The sequence below is a fragment of the Xylocopa sonorina genome, chromosome 10 (genome assembly GCF_050948175.1).
Source record: "Xylocopa sonorina isolate GNS202 chromosome 10, iyXylSono1_principal, whole genome shotgun sequence".
Lineage (NCBI taxonomy): Eukaryota > Metazoa > Arthropoda > Insecta > Hymenoptera > Apidae > Xylocopa > Xylocopa sonorina.
Genome location: NC_135202.1, coordinates 10,232,094 through 10,249,890, shown reverse-complemented (window position 1 = coordinate 10,249,890; position 17,797 = coordinate 10,232,094). Strand labels below are relative to the sequence as shown.

Below are 17,797 nucleotides of genomic sequence, written 5' to 3'. Positions count from 1 at the left end.
AATATTCTTCGCGTCGCATCAGAAATGCGCGTTGCGTGCGAGTTTCTCGTGCGAGAATGCGCGCGTGGGGTTGCGAGGAGACACTTTTGTGCGCTCTGCCCGACTTCCTCCCACTCGTAACAATGAAACGGTAATTGGGATTTTGGGTCGAGTTTGCATAAACATTCAGGACGTAGTAGCGCTGGTCGATGTCACCTTTTCGACTTTACTCGACCACCATAATTTTCCCTGCGAGAGTTTCCACGCTCGAAATCTGCATTTTCCTGTTTCTTACGTTTGCGTCTTTCATTACCCCTTCGTTCATTGGATATTTACACCTGCGACGGATGTAAGGGTGTACACACGTACGCGCGTGGCTTCGCGAGTAAACCTGAGAACACACCATCCATTTCTGGTGGTCCACGAATAATTGAAATCGTGGACAGTTCACGGGAATCGTCGCAATTGCATCGACGACGATCGACATCCAGCTCGAATTCACCCGAAACGGCCGCTGAATTCCCAAGTAACCCTTTCCACTTTCACGGTCTTTAAATCCCCGGTGACGATCGTATCGATTCTCATCGCGTAGGCAAATAATAAAAAGGAAAGTGACCAAATCGGCCTGTTTCGTTTCTTTCCTTGGTGCACCGGGGTTCGTGCGTTCGTGAGCAATCACAGACATCGAGACAATAAAGTTTGATGAGACCATGTAAGGAATTTTTATTTATAAATAAGTCAGAGTCGCGCGTGAATAAATAATAAATAATAGAACGATCTATGGGTAGGGAGGTCGTGGTCCTGCGTTAGTCTATTTCCTGTACGCCCTGTAGGGGCCGTGGGCGGCCGTGTCCCAGTGCGGAGGGTGCTCCACAGGTGGGTGCCCGTAGTGGACGACCTCGTAGGCAACTTTCGGCTTGGTCAGCTTGAAGATCATCATCGCTCCGCTGAGGACCATCGAGAGGAGACCGAGGGTGAGAGCTTTCCAGGTCTTCAGCGCGATCAAGGCAAGTGCTAGCGGTACCAGGGCGGTGGCCTTGAACTTCAGACCCAGCAGGAACGGTATCATGACCTTCTTGACGAATCCACGGCCTGCAGGCATTTTTTAACATCAAGCTCACACGTTCACACAAATCGATCGAGCTTCTTCTTTCATTTTAATCGAAACGCGTTTACCTTGACCGTTGGAGGAGTCAGAGAGCGGGACAGTCAAGCTCCTAGGCATGCTGTCCACCAAGGATCTTGGCACGATGTTGGACCCAACGATGGCTTCCGGTAGCTTAGCCTCCAACTGATGGCTCGACAGGTACGCGTCCAGTTTCTCCAACATCAGAGACCTCAGTAACTCCCTCCTGGCAGGGTCCACAGAGTCGTACTGCGGGGGATAGTAGTCGTTGGTATTATCCTCAGGCAAGTCCCTCGACTTCACCACCGCCAAGTCCTCAGTGATGGCCAGCCTGTCTTGTTTCACCGCTTGGCTGAGGTACGCCAACACTTTGGGCTTCACGCACGACAACATCGCCTCGTTGTCTATGCATCTGCAAGCACGGAGTTCGATGTTAGAATCGATGAATTACGATGACAAGTTTTATCGAGCTACTCGATGGTTTTACTTGTTTTTTTTTTCTCTGACGCTCACCTGTAGTAGATCCCGCGAAGGGCGTCAGCTGTGGTCTCCATCGGCCTCTCCGCTGCGGCTAGCGCGCCCAGGAGGGCGATGGACGCGACGATCGTTGTGAACTTCATGACGGTACCCACCGATTTGCGAGGCTAAACACCGAATGCCGGCTCGAACGAAGACAACGCGGTTTTATAGCCGATGGAAGCCACGCACGGTCGATGAATTTTGATCAGGGACGTGTGGCCGGCTGAAAGGAAAGAAGAAAGCCTCATTATCTAGGGTGACGATGTTTTCACGGCTCCGCGTTCTGTCCCTGCGCGGGACGATTTTGGTTTCGACGACCATTGACTGCCTCCGTTTTGCTTCCGGTTCCACGCGCGAGCTGGTACCGAGTTCGCGAGATTTCTCGTTGGTTAATCGTCGTGACGCGAAACAGTACGGATTTGGATGGGTTGATAAGGTAACGCTCGCCCCTGTTCGTTTTCGATCCCATACGCGAGCTAAGATCGCAGGGATGAGGTTTCTCATATATTAATTGGTCGCGACGTTAAATGGTTCGATTTTCGATGGTTTGAATGCGTAATGTACGCGAGAAAATGTTGAGCGTGGCAATGGAAACGCTTGAGTAGAGGAAAACTAACGACGACGAAGTGAAATTGCTCGCGCGCCGTTCGTGAGAGGAGAATAGATGAAAGTGAGAACGTTTTGTGAACTGGGCATAACGAGGGCCGATGGAAATTCGATAGAAAGTGATTTAATGCCGGAATTTGGCAGGTGCTTGCGTAAGATTCGAAGGAACGGCCGGTGGACTGCTTGTTCTCTTTAATACTGACCCAATTATTGTGGGAGTTGTCACTGAAATATATTCGTTGAGTGCTTAGGTGCAGTAATTTTTTGAGATTAATTTTGGGTGGTAGTTTTATGATAATTGCCAGAATTGGTTTTGGTAATACTTTATTATTACTTACAATTGACAAAAGATATTCGTAACAGGGTGGTGGATATTCATTTTTACATCGTTTATTATGAACAAAACAATGATACACATTGAAACTTCGAGGTAGAGCGATCGAAGTACAAGTTTCGTTTGGTATATATACAGTACACAGCTTACAAATTAAAGATAATCGACTAATTAACATGAGCAATAAATAATAACTGGGTATGGCACCCGAGAACGTAACAATAAATAGTCATATAACATAAAAATAAATAAATGGTAATATTATCCTAGTATGAGGAGCATTTTGGAGGATCCTACAATTATATTCAGATATTTATAAATTATTGTCTGTGTATTCACATCGATATTGCGTTTAACTATACAAAATGTATAACGAAGTTCAGGAATTTCTGTCTGACGAAGTGTCAGGCTCCTTCGACACTTTGTCGGAGAAATCTCAGAAACTAAAGAACTTTTCGAATCTTCTATATCTACATCGTTAAATCGAAGAGGAACCGTGTTCCCTCCCATTCGATTTAACATATAACCAGTCACGTATTCGACAAATCAAAACCACAAGTGCAAACATCAGAAACCACCAAAAGAAATTGTAAAAAAGTACTATTATGTATAGTAAAATGCGAAAAATATTTAAATAGAGGCAGAAATTTAATAAAATATAATTTTCCCTGACGTTTTTTGATCCTGGAGTCGAGTCCAGATACAAGAGAGAAGGTTGCACTCGTGGTCGATTGAATCGCGCCTAGCGAAATGGACCAGTCGTACTCGCAGCGAAGATCTGAACGTATGGAGGCGCAGCGGAGCGCGAGAGACTTCAACGCGTGGTAAGGCGATGACGCTGGAGACTTCAACGCGCGGTAAGGCGGAGTCGCGAGAGACTTCAACGCGCGGTAAGGCGGTGTCGCTGGAGACTTCAACGCGCGGTAAGGCGGTGAAGCGAGAGACTTCGACGCGTGGTAAGAAGGTGATGCGAGAGATTTCAACGCGTGGTAAGACGGTGATTCTAGAGACTTGAACGCATGGTACTGCGATATCCGTCGGCGATTTGTCGCCAGTAATTCGAACGCATGGTACGCTGTACCAGCAGAGACTCGAACGTCGAGGTATCGTCTAGACGATCTTTCGTACACATTTAAATCAGCGATAAACGTTTGCGACTGGTTTTACTCGGTATTTATGTGACATGGATAGGTTCTAAGGCAGTCACCACCATCTTGACCCAATCTTGCAGCGTTCAGGTATCTGTGGAACTTCTTGCTCGACAAGGTCTCCGCCCCCGTTCGCTTCAACTCTTGCGGGTCTCTGAAACAGGAAAACGAAGCTGTCTGTGTACTCTTTTACACGAAATCGGTCGATGACCACGTTGCAGCGGGTAAACCTTGACCCTGATACCGATGGCGTACGCGGCGTCCACGAGAGCGGTCACTCGTGATACTTTCGCCATTTAGCGCGTCGAGGCTCGCTAACAAGATGATCTCTCTTTAATAAACTCGCAACTAGAGGGGAGAAGTTAGCTAAATGAGATTGTTTCCTGCTGGAACTAATGGTTTCTGCTCGGAATACTCCTCCCGTGGGCCGCGTTTATTGTTACCCGAGTACGCGATGAAGAACGTAAGCAGAAAAAGAGTCAGATCCGCGTGGAACGTGATTCAACGTTCCGATTCGAGCGATTCGGAGCGGTGGCCACCTTTCTCTTTATGATCGACGCTCGAGCTGATCGAATTCGAACGTGGCGCGCAGCTGAATGCGTAATTAATTGACCGAATTTTTTTTTCTGTTTTCCATGTCGTATCTTTTCGGGACAAATTGAATTTTTCGTTTTCGGCTGACGATGGTCGATCGGAATAATTAAAAATGCTCCCGTTTCCACGCTTTCCAGCATTATTCAGAACGTTAAATCAACTTCTCTCTGGAATAACCGTAATAACGGCGTTCACCGTATATTTATTCGCCTGGACGACACTAAGAGTGGCGGATCGATTAATTGTACGCTTCATCTTCCTTAGCTATCCCTACCTGGACAGTTCGTTCGATACGAGATTGCTGTGCGGCGAGTAGACAGTTGGGTTCTTGTACATGCTGCAGACTAGCCTCTCTCTGCACGGTTCGTCGATGAATCTCAGCTGCCTGAATATATCCTCCAACCTACTAACGATCGGTCCATAAAATTCGTCGTCGTATCCTTGTCGTTGTACAACCACTGTCGCTTTTGCGTCTATTGGACTGCTCTTCGCAGAGATCTGCCTCACGGTCTGCGGTGCAAACACAGCGTACTTGTTCTTTACGTTCGTCGCAGCTGGTAACGCCGTGGAGGGCAAGTTCACAGGATTCTGAGGAACGTTGACGACTTGTGGCGAAGCTGGTTGTCGCAACACTGTTCGTCGATTATTGTCGACGTACGCTGAGTAGGCCAAGTTGTGCGCAGACGCTGGTGGACGTTTCTCCACAAATTGAGGCGCTATTGGCTGAACGTTTGGCGCGTACTGAGAGACCCCGTAGGGTCCAGGGTATACGGGTCCTTGGTAGGATGCTGGGAGTACTCCTGGTGATCGAGACGGGATGGCACTCGCTGGTAGAGGCTCCATTTGCTCGTCGTAGGGCTCCTCGTAGGGCTCGATGCCCCATTCCTTCAACTCCTCGATGTCTTTTCGATATTGGATGTGAGGATGAGCGTAATCGTAACCGTCGAAGTCGTCGTCGTGATGGTGATGCGAATGACTGTAGTAGGCTGGAATCGGTACTGGAACTGGAACGTGGTGATGATGATGTGCGATCTGAAAAACGAAGGTTATGTAAATTATTAATTCCATTCGAAGATGCCAGCACTTATTTGGTGAAAGATTACCACCTGATGATGATGGTGATGGTACTTGGTACTGTGCGAGGAATAATAACTGGAGCACAGTTTGAATATGTGCGCGAACGCAGGTATGAAGAAGAGCAGCAGCTTCAGGAACAGCTTCTTAGCTGTACCAACGCCGAACAGGAACGGTATTACGAACATAAACTTCAATTTGATGAGCTTAATTATAAGCAGTAAGGCTAGGAAACTTGTCAGCAGCTTGTTCTGGATGAATTTCCCTGGAATAACGGAAAGCAATAATTATAGGCCACTAATAATATCAGAATCAGTTATCAGAAGAATAAATCGTTATCTATCGTACTAATTTTTTTGAAGATTCTTCCTTCGCTCTCCAAGCTACGTTGACCAAAGTCCACTCTAATCAAAGCTCCGTTTTCGTCTACTTCTCGAGGACTAAATTTAATCGTCGCACCCTCGAAGTAAAAATCTGGTAATTGGAGCTCGTAATTTCTGGTTGCGAGGAATTTCACTGCCCTCTTACGAAACGCGTTGGTCACTTCCTCCAAAGGCGACTGTTCCTCTTTGAATTGTCGATCATTTTCCGCCTCCTCTTCCTTGTTATCATCCTCCCGCTCGCAGTCGTCCTTGCTGGACCCTTCCACGAGGTTTTCATCCACGGAATTCTCATCGTCTTTCTTACGACACGTACCGTAATTCAAATTGTTTCTCGTCATGGTCAGACCATCGAACACTGTTATATTGTCACGTTCCACGAAAACCTTGTCCAGATACGTGTAAGCGTTCTTCTGTATGCAAGAGAAGCTGACAGAACGATCGCAATCCCTGAACAAACCGTTCCACAGTTCGTTCCCAGTATCGTTCATCGATAAACCGTCGAAGTGGAAGAACTTCGCGTAAGTCTTCAGGTTCTTGAAGCTGAAGAACTGACAGCTGGTCTGTGCTAGACACAAACACACGATCACGATCACGCGTCTCAGATGCATCCTCGGCTAGATTCAGTCGCCAGTTCCGGACCGAGATACGAATTCCACACACGCGATCTCGAAGAGAACCCAGGTAAGTCCAATATGTAGACCAGAAGAGGCACGACGTGCCAACGCACTTTTGATTTCGTCAAACAGATATCACCACATCCACGTGCACCTTTTATCACTTCCGTCGCCCCCTCCAGCCAGCCTCGACCTCGATTCGAACCTCAGTGGATCACACCTTCCTCGATCGTTCTATGGGTCATCGATTGGACGATCCGTACTGTTCACCTCGACGCAGTTCCCTCGCACGACAGACGATTCATCGATCCTCTCGACATGACTTCGTCATCTGGACATGTCACCTGGTCCTCCACTTCTTCCTGCTCTCGTCGCCTCTCGCGAGACGCGCTCCGCTCGATCTCTCGGTCAAAACTAACCACGAGCTTCTCTGTTCCCGGCTTCAATTCACCCGAGAGCGTCAAGTGTGTCAAAGGCCCTCCTACTCCTTCCGCGGTCGGTCCGTGGAAGGTCATTATCGTCTCCTCTTCGGCTGCAACCGGCCAGGCGCTCGGCTGGTAGCGCGCGCGTGTCGAGAGGCGTCGTTCCCCGGGATTTTCGGAATTCGTATGCACCGCCACGGGGGACACCGTTCGTTTTCTTGGCTAGGTTCCTGGGCGGTGAAAGCCGCTGGGAAACCCGCGAACCTCCACTCGATCTCTCGCGTCGAGCCTCCGATCGTTCGTATCGATTCGTAATCGACCACCTGCCGCGGTCTTCCGTCATTCGCCGCGGCCTTTTCACGAGCGGTTTCTCAGTTTTTGTGGGAATTAAGTAGCGTTACGTATAGATGAATCTTTACAGCGACGAACGAGTTAACGTCGACGTCCACTCGTCTGCATCTGCTTACGCATTCGTTGACACGATTATTAGCTCGCGGCGTAACTGTACAAGCTCAATGGGCGATCGTCAGCCAACTACCATCGAAAAAACGTTTCGCGGGCCATAGAAAGCGGCCGTAACACTCCAAAGGACGCACTAAACCATCGATGTTCCGCGAGCAGTAACGCGCTCCTAACAAGAACCAGGTCCTAACTGTCTTGTCAGCAAAATAGATAGTGGTACTGGCGACGAACGCGGTGGATTCACGCGAAACTTTTTCCGCGGCGTTCACCAGAACCCGTGAGTCGTTTGGACCGTTGCGGATCGATGTTTACGCGCGGTAGGACCGGTCTGACTCGAGCACGCAAGTGATCCAGTTTCGATTGTCGACCGATTACGGTCGCGAGACGTCTAGGATCACTTTTTGCGATCGTTATCGCCTTCCGACCGGGAGACTAACGCCCGAACGGGCGTAAACCGTCGAGGAGAAGTAGAAAAACAAAAAAAGTGGAACGCAAAAGTGAAATTCAAAACGTTCCGGACGAAAAACAGGGATAGACGAAAAAGACAGTCGAATAGAATATTAAATAAGTTATTTTTCGTATCGAGGTTAATTGCCGTGAAACCGCGCAGCACGATCCCGAGATTCGACTGATCTGGCGAGAGGAAGCGATTCTTCGACGATCTGGAGCGGAGTCTGTCATCGATGATCGTTTAGTTTTACCGATCAGAAGACTGCTATTACGTTCGCGGTCTTCTTGCTTATTTGAATATTATAGTATCACGATATGATTCGCAACTACTTTAATTATTTTGAATTCCTCGCCTAATTGCCGGTAATTTCATTCTTAAGTGGTTCTACTGATTCCGTTATAATTTATTTGAGGATGTAATTGGACGAACTTTCAGTGTACTTATTAATTACTCCACATTTTAAGTACACCGCTTTATTGTTCGAGTTCCATTGTCCGAGGTATCCATAAAGTCTGCTTGGAAACAACGAGTCTACTATTTCTGTTAAAAGACGGGGTTAAAAGTGTGTTTTGCTTTCCATCGTTGGGCTCGTAGTGTTCTTTCATTGTTTGAACATTTTACACGTCCCATTGGCAACCTACATTCGAGTGGAACGATAGATAAGCGACTCTGATTCTGACGATCGTCAGAGAGAAATTGTTTCGGTATCGTTTTCTCGGTGTCAGGAAAATCCGGCCTTGAAACCAGACGTTTTTATTGCGGTGACATGTTCGTTTGAGACACCTTGCAAAACGAGACGATTGTGAATAGTTATCGATTCTGGTTTTAAAAGAGGACAGTATTTGATTACCGCTTTAGATTTTCTTATCCTGCCACTTTCTTCAGTTCGTATACAAGTACGTCGTAATCTATACGTCGTTGACACATATACTGTAAAAACGAACAGACTGTGACTAATTGTCAAATCGGGTTCTAGAATAAATTCTATTTTATTGCCGTCTAATAATCTGTTATAACGATTTTATCCAGTTTCTGTACGAATATATTCGATTTAAACGTAATTCTAGCGATACTTTTATACTCTTATGGTAATAACACAGGAAGTCAGGAACGAAAAAAGACATTTATCGTACGTTCTCGCTGAAAAAAAAAGATTTGCGTATTCGTAATTATTTAAATACCCGCGACACCTCGCAGAAGCGAGCGGATAGCGTCTAATTATCGACTCCGGTTCTGAAACAGTGCCATCTCATTAGCACTCAGATTCTATTATCACCACTTTCTTCACTTACCATCCGAACTTTTTTCCATTTAAATTGCCAAGTGGCAAGAGGAAATGAAATATCGACCATTCCTCTAATTATAATCGCAAAATTAATCGAAACTAACGAACCGTCCATAGCGATCGTGTAAACTTAAAAGCACCATTTGTTCTTTATTCATTTCCGCGCGTACATTCAGCAATTTATTAAGCAAGTACGATTACGTGCGTGCAATTTGAGGCGGATCCATTGAATTCCACGTTCTCGTACGAGGAATTGGACGGGTCAAGGGAACGTCGATGGCGAACGTGGTCCAGCTGAATGAATTCCATTGACCTACTATCGGCGTGGTCGATGGGCAGGCAGGTTGGCTGAGCAACGACCGGCTTGTTCGTTGGACGACTGCCGAAAACCGATCGCTTCGAGCTGGGCTCTCGTTCACGGAAACGAGCTCTCGCACGTACAAGCATTCCTCCTCCTTTGTCGTGGCCCTCGATAACCATGGACGAAGAACGGGCTCGTTTCGCGTCGAGATAGCCTAGATATCGGACGCGTGCAACTCCTTTAACCCTTCGACGCGTAATGGTTTCATTGCTCGAGACTGCAGAGCTTGCGATGACTCGTCGAAGCGAATGGATCTTTCTTAATGGTTCAAAGGAAGCTAATATAAACTCTAATGAGAAAATTGCTCAATTTTTGTCGATAAATTCCTGGGTGTTCCCTCGATTTTTCACGCGAAAGCAGAGTCACGCGTTGGTCGAGCAAATTCACGATCGAAGGTATCGAGCGCCATTACGAACGGAATTTTTCGAGTGGAAGGAAGAAACACCAGTTAGAATTGTTGTCTGCTTGTTTTATGGAAATTTTATTATCACCTCGGTTAGATTGCGAGGGTCCAACGAGGCGCCGGTGGCAGTAATCGGGCGACACGGCGAGGAACGGTCGCGATGGGCAAACAAAAAAGAGAAACTCCCCGAAGTAGGTGAAAGAGTCGTGTTTTCTGTTTGCCGTCGATGCGTTCCCCAAAACGCGCGATTCGCGCACGGAAGACGGGTGCGTGTCACCGTGTGAAGGAACGGATGCCAGCGCGCTGAAAGTATTTGCGTAGACGCGGTGCATCGGAACTGGTTTGCACGTGGTCGAAGTGAACCAAGCAACTGGGACACGTTACATATTGGGTGGCTAAGAAATATTTCAAACGCCTCTGGTATCTATGTTCGACGTCACGTACGCGATCGATGGTTTCGATCGCGGTTACAGGAACTGTACACGGGTAGAAGATGTGTGTAGCTGGGACGACTAATAAGTTCGGAATGGAAGAAATGTCGACGGAAATGTTAGACTCGAGGAAAGATCGCGTAGGAATTTAGGAACATACGGAATATTAAATCAGGGTTCCGAGATTATTGATCATTGCCGTATAAGCAGAATGTTAGGTGCTTAGAATCCTACATCACTTTTACATTATTTAATTTTACATCGGACGAAGATGGAACAAGATTATTCAAATTGCTTGCTTTTAACACACTGTATAGAGAAGCAGATGAGCACATGGTCGTTGAACCACGGTTACTTCCATGAAGGCTTGCGTAATATTAATAGCACGAGTACATGGTAATTAATGAGTGCCTCTTGAGGGATACAAAAGTTTCAACAGATTCGAACAAACAAGATTGACCCATATTTTGCATTATATAGAATAGGAAAGAGGTACGAAACGAGACCTTTAAAAGCATTGCTATGAAGTGGTCGCATGTATGCGTTAAAGAGACACATTTTCTGCACTGATTTCGCTCGTTAAACGTAATTTGCAAGTTACCTTGGGAAGGTTGATGGTGACACCTGTTCTAAGTGTTCCATATTTCTCTGGGTCGCTTCCTCGTGCTGGTAATTTCTGTTACGTCAACAGGAGGATCGAGCGAAGATCCGTCACGAGGCGCGTGCTCCGCACGTAAGAAAGTGAACCGATTCTCGAACCCAAGCCGTGACACGTTTTACCTATTTCTGGCACGGTAGCACTTCACTTCGACCTCTTCCCCTTAGACTTTCACCGATTTTCTCGATTCACCAACCAGACCATTGTTCGCCTTTAATTATTCCTCGATTCCACGATGTCACGATGAAATTTAAGTCGCGTTACACATTTAATATACTGTATCTTCGATATAATTGCACCAACCTAATTGTGGATGCGTTCGTGCAGGTACCACCAGGTTTTGAACTATCTAAAGTATAATGGCAATGTATGTTGATCGGTTAAGAAACGCTGAAGACGATAGCTGTTAAAAAGAATCCACGTCGCGCGAACATTTGTGATGTAGCGATCCGATAAGCCTCGATAAGTGTAAAGGAATTCGTGTAAGTAATTTGAGGCTCTGATTAAGTTCTATTCGAGAGTGTTTCGATGGAGAAAGTTTGTCGAGAAGAAGAATATTTTTCTTAGGTTATCGACGAGGAAGAAGAAGCAGTTGAAAGAGTCGGTCGTTGTGCTTGAAAAATCCGACTGCCGTTATACCTTTCAAATCAGATCGCGTTGCCTCCGAAAATACTACGTGCGACGAGTACGAAATGAAGTGGCTAAGCCTCGCGAGCCACGATGTGGGTCAACTATTGTGCAGAGCCGATTCTAAGACGAGGAGTACGTAGAGAGTACGTGCAGCATCGAGACGCACGTTTCCGTCTGCGGCTCAATTTCATCGCGTACAGTTATCACGCAATTAAACCGTGCATGCGTCATTTTAGCGCGCGCCACATGCGTGTGCGTTACAGAATCGTCGTTCTGTCGCATCCGTTGGAATGTTAGTTTCATGTGGGTTAATTCGATAGTGGTTAAATTGAACGTTGCGCGTTCTACACCGCTCTGATTGTAATTTACCACAGTAATCTGCATGAAATTTGCAATTATACTTTATGGGGGCAAATGGAAGGAGATGATGTCGCTCTTTCGTTGCCACGAAACGCTCGAACGAAAAAAGGCACGATAAAGCAGTCAATAATATGAATTTCAAAGAGTGGATGGTACTGGAAGCCTGTAATAATAAATTTTAAATTCTAATTTAATAAAATGTTGAGTATAAAGATGAAAACTTTTGATGGTGGATGTGTTTATTAATATTAAGGGATGGTGCTATGGAAATAGCTTATTGGCAGCGGGTTTTAAGTTTATTTTCACATTTTAATTGCCTTGTCGACTGTTTTCATAATTCTTTCCATGTTAATTTGAATTTCAAATTATGTTGTTCGATTAAATTTTATTCCACGTGGTGCCATCTTCGGAAAAAGTGCTCAAACTGATAGCACATCGTTATCGTTATTCGATATGTGATCCTTATTCGATATATGATGTGTTAGTTGATATAATTTATACATCATGTATCCCTTTATCCCTTCCGGCACGTGCGTTTTGTAAAGTTGCGTAAGTTTTTGTTCTTTAAAAGCAAATTGATAGTTATTATCGAGTCGAAAGAACTTTATTGCAATAATTTCAATTTTACGACAAGAATTCGAGTATTTCAGTACGTAATGTACTGCAATATTCTCAATTAACATCGTACAGATAATAAACTAATATTAAGAGCGAAATATTTCGTATGTTATACATATTTTACACGGAGATATACACATATAAGACAGTAGTAATTTCTCTGTACAAATTATTTAGGAGAATGTGTATCATAACACAACATTGGGTACTTTTCTGAGAAAAATACGCACGAGAATTTTCCTGGAACTCGTATATTGCAGACGTGTTTTTGTAGTAGATCTTCAATTAGCTGATTTGTTTATAGTTGAAGCAGATATCGAAATACCAAGGCCACGAAATTATACGTAGCAACGTAGTCGAGAAACTACGTTCGAGCGTTTTCGATGTTGTTCGAACGCCTTCGCGCTCGTTCGGTCGCTTCCGGTGCGCGCGAAGAGCGGCATCGGCAGTCAGTTCGTGTCGTCCTCTACTGGCAATAAGACGTGTGTCGCTCGTTGCTGTCGATATAACCTTTCGACGCACATTTCTACGTTTAAGGTACGCTTATACGCTTACTTATCAACTGCGTAGTATTCTGAATGTATTATTAACATTATTTAATCATTACATACTCGATTAACTACTTATTGAACATTGTCATTACAAATATGAATGTATCTTTGAATTTTCTTTTTGCTTCTCTTATTACTATGCCTTCCATTGTTCATAGTTGTCCATAGACTTTGTTTGAATGTTGAAAATATGATTTATGAACTCGTTTGCTATAAAATTTTAAAGTTTACTTTTGTATATTTATTCTAATCGTTCTTTTTGTTCTGTTACAGATTTTTAGACATTTATAGTCTTCCAAGGGATGGAGATAATGGGCAACGAACATTATAATTATTGAAAGAGGTGGGATGCAAAGACTGTAAGAATTTGATGAGAACGTATGGTATAAATTTATATTACCTTATTATTCATCATTTGGTAACATTCTATATACAATTGATTATGAATACATGATGTATGTAACAAGTAATGAGTTATTTGTTTAATAATCATTCTCACAAGTAATTTTGAACATTTGTAGCATATAATATAGCTCACTAATTAAGAATATTGAGTATGCTTTAAATTCTGATATCAAATAATCATAATAGATTTTTTATAGATCAATCACGAATTATTAATGTGTTCAGAAATAGTTTATAATATTTGGATATATTTTACAATATATTCAAATTTTGTAATCTATTTTATTTGTATATACATATATTTTTGCATAGTTAAGTAATTTAAAAGGGAAGTAATATTTTCTTGAACAAACGCTCGATCGGAAAAAGATGAAGAATAATACAATAGTAAATTGTGTGTTGTTTTTATTTACCCCTTGTTCCCCCATGTACAATGTTTTTCTTTCAGAATATTTTGGTGACCGCGCGCAATGCGGTCGGTAGAGTCAGTGTTTGTTACGATAATTTTAGTATTCTTTAGAGCACAGTTACTCTAATTTTAATTACAATTTTTTTTAATAATATTTATACGCGAAAGAGTAGAGTCAGTGTTTGCTTCGTAAATAGCAACAGCAGCGTAGTCTTTTATTTATATATTTTTTTATTCTGAATTTTTTTTATTAAATACATGCTGCCTCGGTACTAGAATCAAATTGCTGTCTACCCAAAGGATCTAGCTGTGCTTCAAAGGCCAAAAATGTAAGTATCTTTCGTACTCAATCACAAAATGAATTACAAAAAAAAAAACTAATAATCAATAACATTAACAAGAACTTTAAAAGGCTAAATTATAATAATGTTGTTTCTTTTTAAGTTTTTCAGCTATTTCTATTATGGAATTGTCTATCTCTCCTACCCTGATGACAACTTTCATGATGTCCTCCTAGAGGTAAGCAACATTTTTTAATACTTTTTCTTAACTGATTCATTGTGTGGTAACATGAGTTTTAATTCATAATATGGCTTTCTTTAGACATGTACTATATCTTGGACGACTTCGCTGAGGAAGCAGCAGCAACAGCAGCAGCTACAGCAGCAGTTCCTCCAAACAGCAGCATCTTCGATGACTTCCTCGAGACTTCAGCATCTCCGATGACTTCCTCGAGACTTCAGCATCTCCGATGACTTCATCGAGACTTCAGCATCTCCGATGACTTCCTCGAGACTTCAGCATCTCTGATGACTTCCTCGAGACTTCAGCATCTCTGATGACTTCGCCTGAACTACTCTACGCATCATTTCCTGTGAGTCGCATGCTTTTAAGTTCCTCCGGTCACTCAATCATGTCGTAGGACGAAAGGTCCGAATCGGCACGGGTGACTGGTTGTAATTACGTAGTATTCCATTGACGAGCATAGTGACCATGGGTATATTATTATACTCATGAATAATAACATTTATTTTGTCTGTGTTATTTATTAGATCAGGATAGGTCTTCTTGCATTTCGCGTCTTTAGTAATGTTACAGTTTAAGTAATAGATAAGTGGTTTTAGTAATATTAAGAAGAAGTCATACACTAGATACGAATATCTAGAAAAATGAAATATCCTTAGGAATATTAATGAGTAATATATATTATAACTGCTTTGTCACAGCAGTGCGTAGTGGTGAAGTCGGATATCCTCCGACTTCGTTTACTAATATTTGCTACTTTTCATTGAAAATATTAAATGTTTTAGCCACTTAATATTTATGTTAATAGCACATGATAGAAATTATTATCGAGTTTCCAGTTATTGTAAGTTGAATATATAAAATATATGATAAATATATATGATAACTGTCATATATATGAAATATATTGCAAATGTATAACATAGCTTTTGTCATAATTAAAGTTTATTTGCTTGATTATCGAAAATATGTTATATTATATGTGCAAGAAGACATTTTGCATCGAGTAGATTTTGAAATCAAAGCATCGAGCTTGAATATTATATTCATATTTTAGAATGATTGCTTTGATGACGAGATCACTCGAAATTAGTACATTTCTTATAAAATTAGATATCATTCCATAGTTAAATTGAATATTGTTCGAGACAATGAGAGAGACACTTTCCAATTCCTTCTATCATTACAATGTACGGAATATAAAATAATTGATTTTAAATTTAATGTTAATTTCGAATTGAACTTTGATTTTAAATTTCATTGTAATTTAAAGTTTAACTTTAACTTTAAATTTACTTTGAATTTGAAATTCAACTTGAATTTGAAATGTAACTTTGAATTTAAATTTCATTATTGTTGTCAGTCAATAAATGAACTTTGCGTTCATCGTCGAGTAGCGAAGTGTTACCACTATAGCGTCCCAGTATTGGCCTCTACCCCGTTGCGTAAGGCCCTTGGTTATTCCAAAAGGCAGACGGGGTAGTCCGTCACCCCCACCGAGGGCATCGGTAGTGGTGGACTGCGTACTTAGATTACTGCACTGGGTTCACTGCCGGCTGATTGGGCGTATCCCAATCCCTGCCTCAAGGAGAGGTCGTGCCTGGGTGTCATCGTAGGCACCTGGTCACGTTAAACATTTCGCGGACGTGAAAATACGTCAACTGGTACTGGTGGCTGTAGTAGTAACCTCTTATGGGTTTGCTTTGCTCCTTTGTAAGATCTCATAGGGGTTGGGTGCGCTTCGAAGGAAAGGTTACATCCCAAAGGATGTCGATCATTTTTCAGGGTGAAGAATCCTTTACTTTGTTCGCGTCGCGTCGCGCCTTTAACTCTATTCTATACATTGTAATATTATAATGAATTGTCAAGTTTCTCTCTCATTTATCGATCAGTATTTAATAATTGGTAGTTAGTTACTCCACTGCACAGAGTATTTCTAGCTTCATGTTCGATTAGTTTGATAGTCGTCGCTATAGCGTCCCAGTACGGGCGCCCTGCCCTGTCCGTAAGGCCCTCGGCTATTCCGAAGGGCAGACAGGGGAGCCCGCCACCCTCACCAAGGGTATTGGTAGCTGCGGATCTCGCATAGGGGTTCGTGGCGCGCTAATTGAGCGTACCTCGATTCCTGCCTCATGGGAGGCCGTGTCTGGAACGTTACTCGTTGACATTCTGGTCACGTTAACTGTTTTCGCGGACGCGAAAATGCGTCAACCACGCTGGTGGCTGTAGCGGCATTGTTCAAACTCTGTGCAGCGTAATAACTATCAATGAATAACTTTTCACAAAGCGCTAATCAGTATATTTAGATCAGGATTTTCAGGTTTAACCCCTTCCGTGTTCATTGCCAGGACCCCATTCACGTGCCCAGGTGCTACTTGGATGGGGAAAAGGCGATGGGCACGATGATTGTTATAACTAATGATGTGTTTTTTTTCACGATTGACAAGCTAGTGTATCGTGCACGACGTATTTTCCACGTTGTGTGTGTGTGTGTGGTTAGGCCGTGGAATTGCGTCGTTTTCATAGAAACAATTTACTATTACGTACAAATGGTACCAGACTTGTTCTCGATCACGATAATGGTACCGATTTCGATAATATCCTTACCACTAATAAAACATCTGTGTTTTATGAAAAATACAGATTGTTCAATGTCTCAAATTTCACATTAAACTTTCAAATTAAACTTTCACATTAAACGCTTTACTAGCGTTGTACGCAATGATCACTAGTCTTCGTCAGTCGTTTACAGCAGTGGTACGTACCCTTAGAGTGTGCGAGGTTGTATGCCAAGCTCGGGTGTCGGAGGCGTCCCGGGGCGTTCTCTCTAGTGTAGGATTTTTGCGCCCGAGCGTTTGAATGAGAAATTTCCGGGGGTGTATGAATGTGTTGGTGCGAATCTTTTGCCTATTTAAATATAGCGTTAGGTAGGTAGGTAGCTTACTTCTGGAATGTTTGTCTGTTAATAATAAGTAGGTAGGGCCGGGCAGGTTGACCACAGTCTCCGATCGGGCAGGCGCGTTTTTTCGCGTGGTTCAACCTGTTTCAGGGAATTAGATTTGAATGATCGACGGTATAGCTGGCGCGAACGGGAGTTGCTGTTCGCCACTGGCTTTACTCGATCGATCATTCGAATCGACCCGCGGTCGTGGTCGCGATTTGACGAAACGAACGTATTTTTTTGCTCGAGGTTTGGCACGTTTGTATGGGCAACGATTCTTTACAATCGTTGCTCGTCTGCGTGTGTTGAGAACTTTCGCGATTTCTATTTTTATTTCACCTTTATATGTTATTCTTTGGTTTGCGTTGAGGAAATCTCGAGCTTAGATGTAAGTTTCAGGGTACTGGGCTTTAAGTCCGAAGAAAGAAGAGGCTATATGCCGAAGAGGCCCGGAGAAGAGGGCAACTACTAATGACTATGCATTCGGAAGTAACTCTCTGAATGCAAA

The 17,797-nt window shown here is 43.3% G+C and overlaps 2 protein-coding genes across 2 annotated transcripts; both read right to left on the bottom strand.

Annotated features, from left to right (window-relative positions):
• Positions 1-790: 790 nt before the first annotated feature.
• Positions 791-1,725, bottom strand: Osi18 (DUF1676 domain-containing protein Osi18). The gene is made up of 3 exons (XM_076903293.1): positions 1,619-1,725; positions 1,156-1,517; positions 791-1,071 (listed from the first exon to the last, which is right to left on the bottom strand). Exons 1-3 carry the CDS (start codon positions 1,723-1,725, stop codon positions 791-793), a joined length of 750 nt encoding a protein of 249 aa, XP_076759408.1.
• A 2,002-nt stretch (positions 1,726-3,727) lies between these two features.
• Osi17 (DUF1676 domain-containing protein Osi17) lies at positions 3,728-6,371 on the bottom strand. The gene is made up of 4 exons (XM_076903230.1): positions 5,729-6,371; positions 5,413-5,645; positions 4,581-5,338; positions 3,728-3,866 (listed from the first exon to the last, which is right to left on the bottom strand). Exons 1-4 carry the CDS (start codon positions 6,369-6,371, stop codon positions 3,728-3,730), a joined length of 1,773 nt encoding a protein of 590 aa, XP_076759345.1.
• Positions 6,372-17,797: the final 11,426 nt, after the last annotated feature.

What these genes read in the sequence shown, in the direction of transcription:
- Osi18 (XM_076903293.1), bottom strand. Translation starts at nt 1,725, where the DNA reads ATGAAGTTCACAACGATCGTCGCGTCCATCGCCCTCCTGGGCGCGCTA. An exon ending in CTTCGCGGGATCTACTACAG is followed by an intron (nt 1,518 to 1,618) that starts GTGAGCGTCAGA and finishes CCGTGCTTGCAG; the next exon opens with ATGCATAGACAACGAGGCGA. An exon ending in TGACTCCTCCAACGGTCAAG is followed by an intron (nt 1,072 to 1,155) that starts GTAAACGCGTTT and finishes AAATGCCTGCAG; the next exon opens with GCCGTGGATTCGTCAAGAAG.
- Osi17 (XM_076903230.1), bottom strand. Translation starts at nt 6,371, where the DNA reads ATGCATCTGAGACGCGTGATCGTGATCGTGTGTTTGTGTCTAGCACAG. An exon ending in AAGAATCTTCAAAAAAATTA is followed by an intron (nt 5,646 to 5,728) that starts GTACGATAGATA and finishes CCGTTATTCCAG; the next exon opens with GGAAATTCATCCAGAACAAG. An exon ending in GTATCGAACGAACTGTCCAG is followed by an intron (nt 3,867 to 4,580) that starts GTAGGGATAGCT and finishes TTCCTGTTTCAG; the next exon opens with AGACCCGCAAGAGTTGAAGC.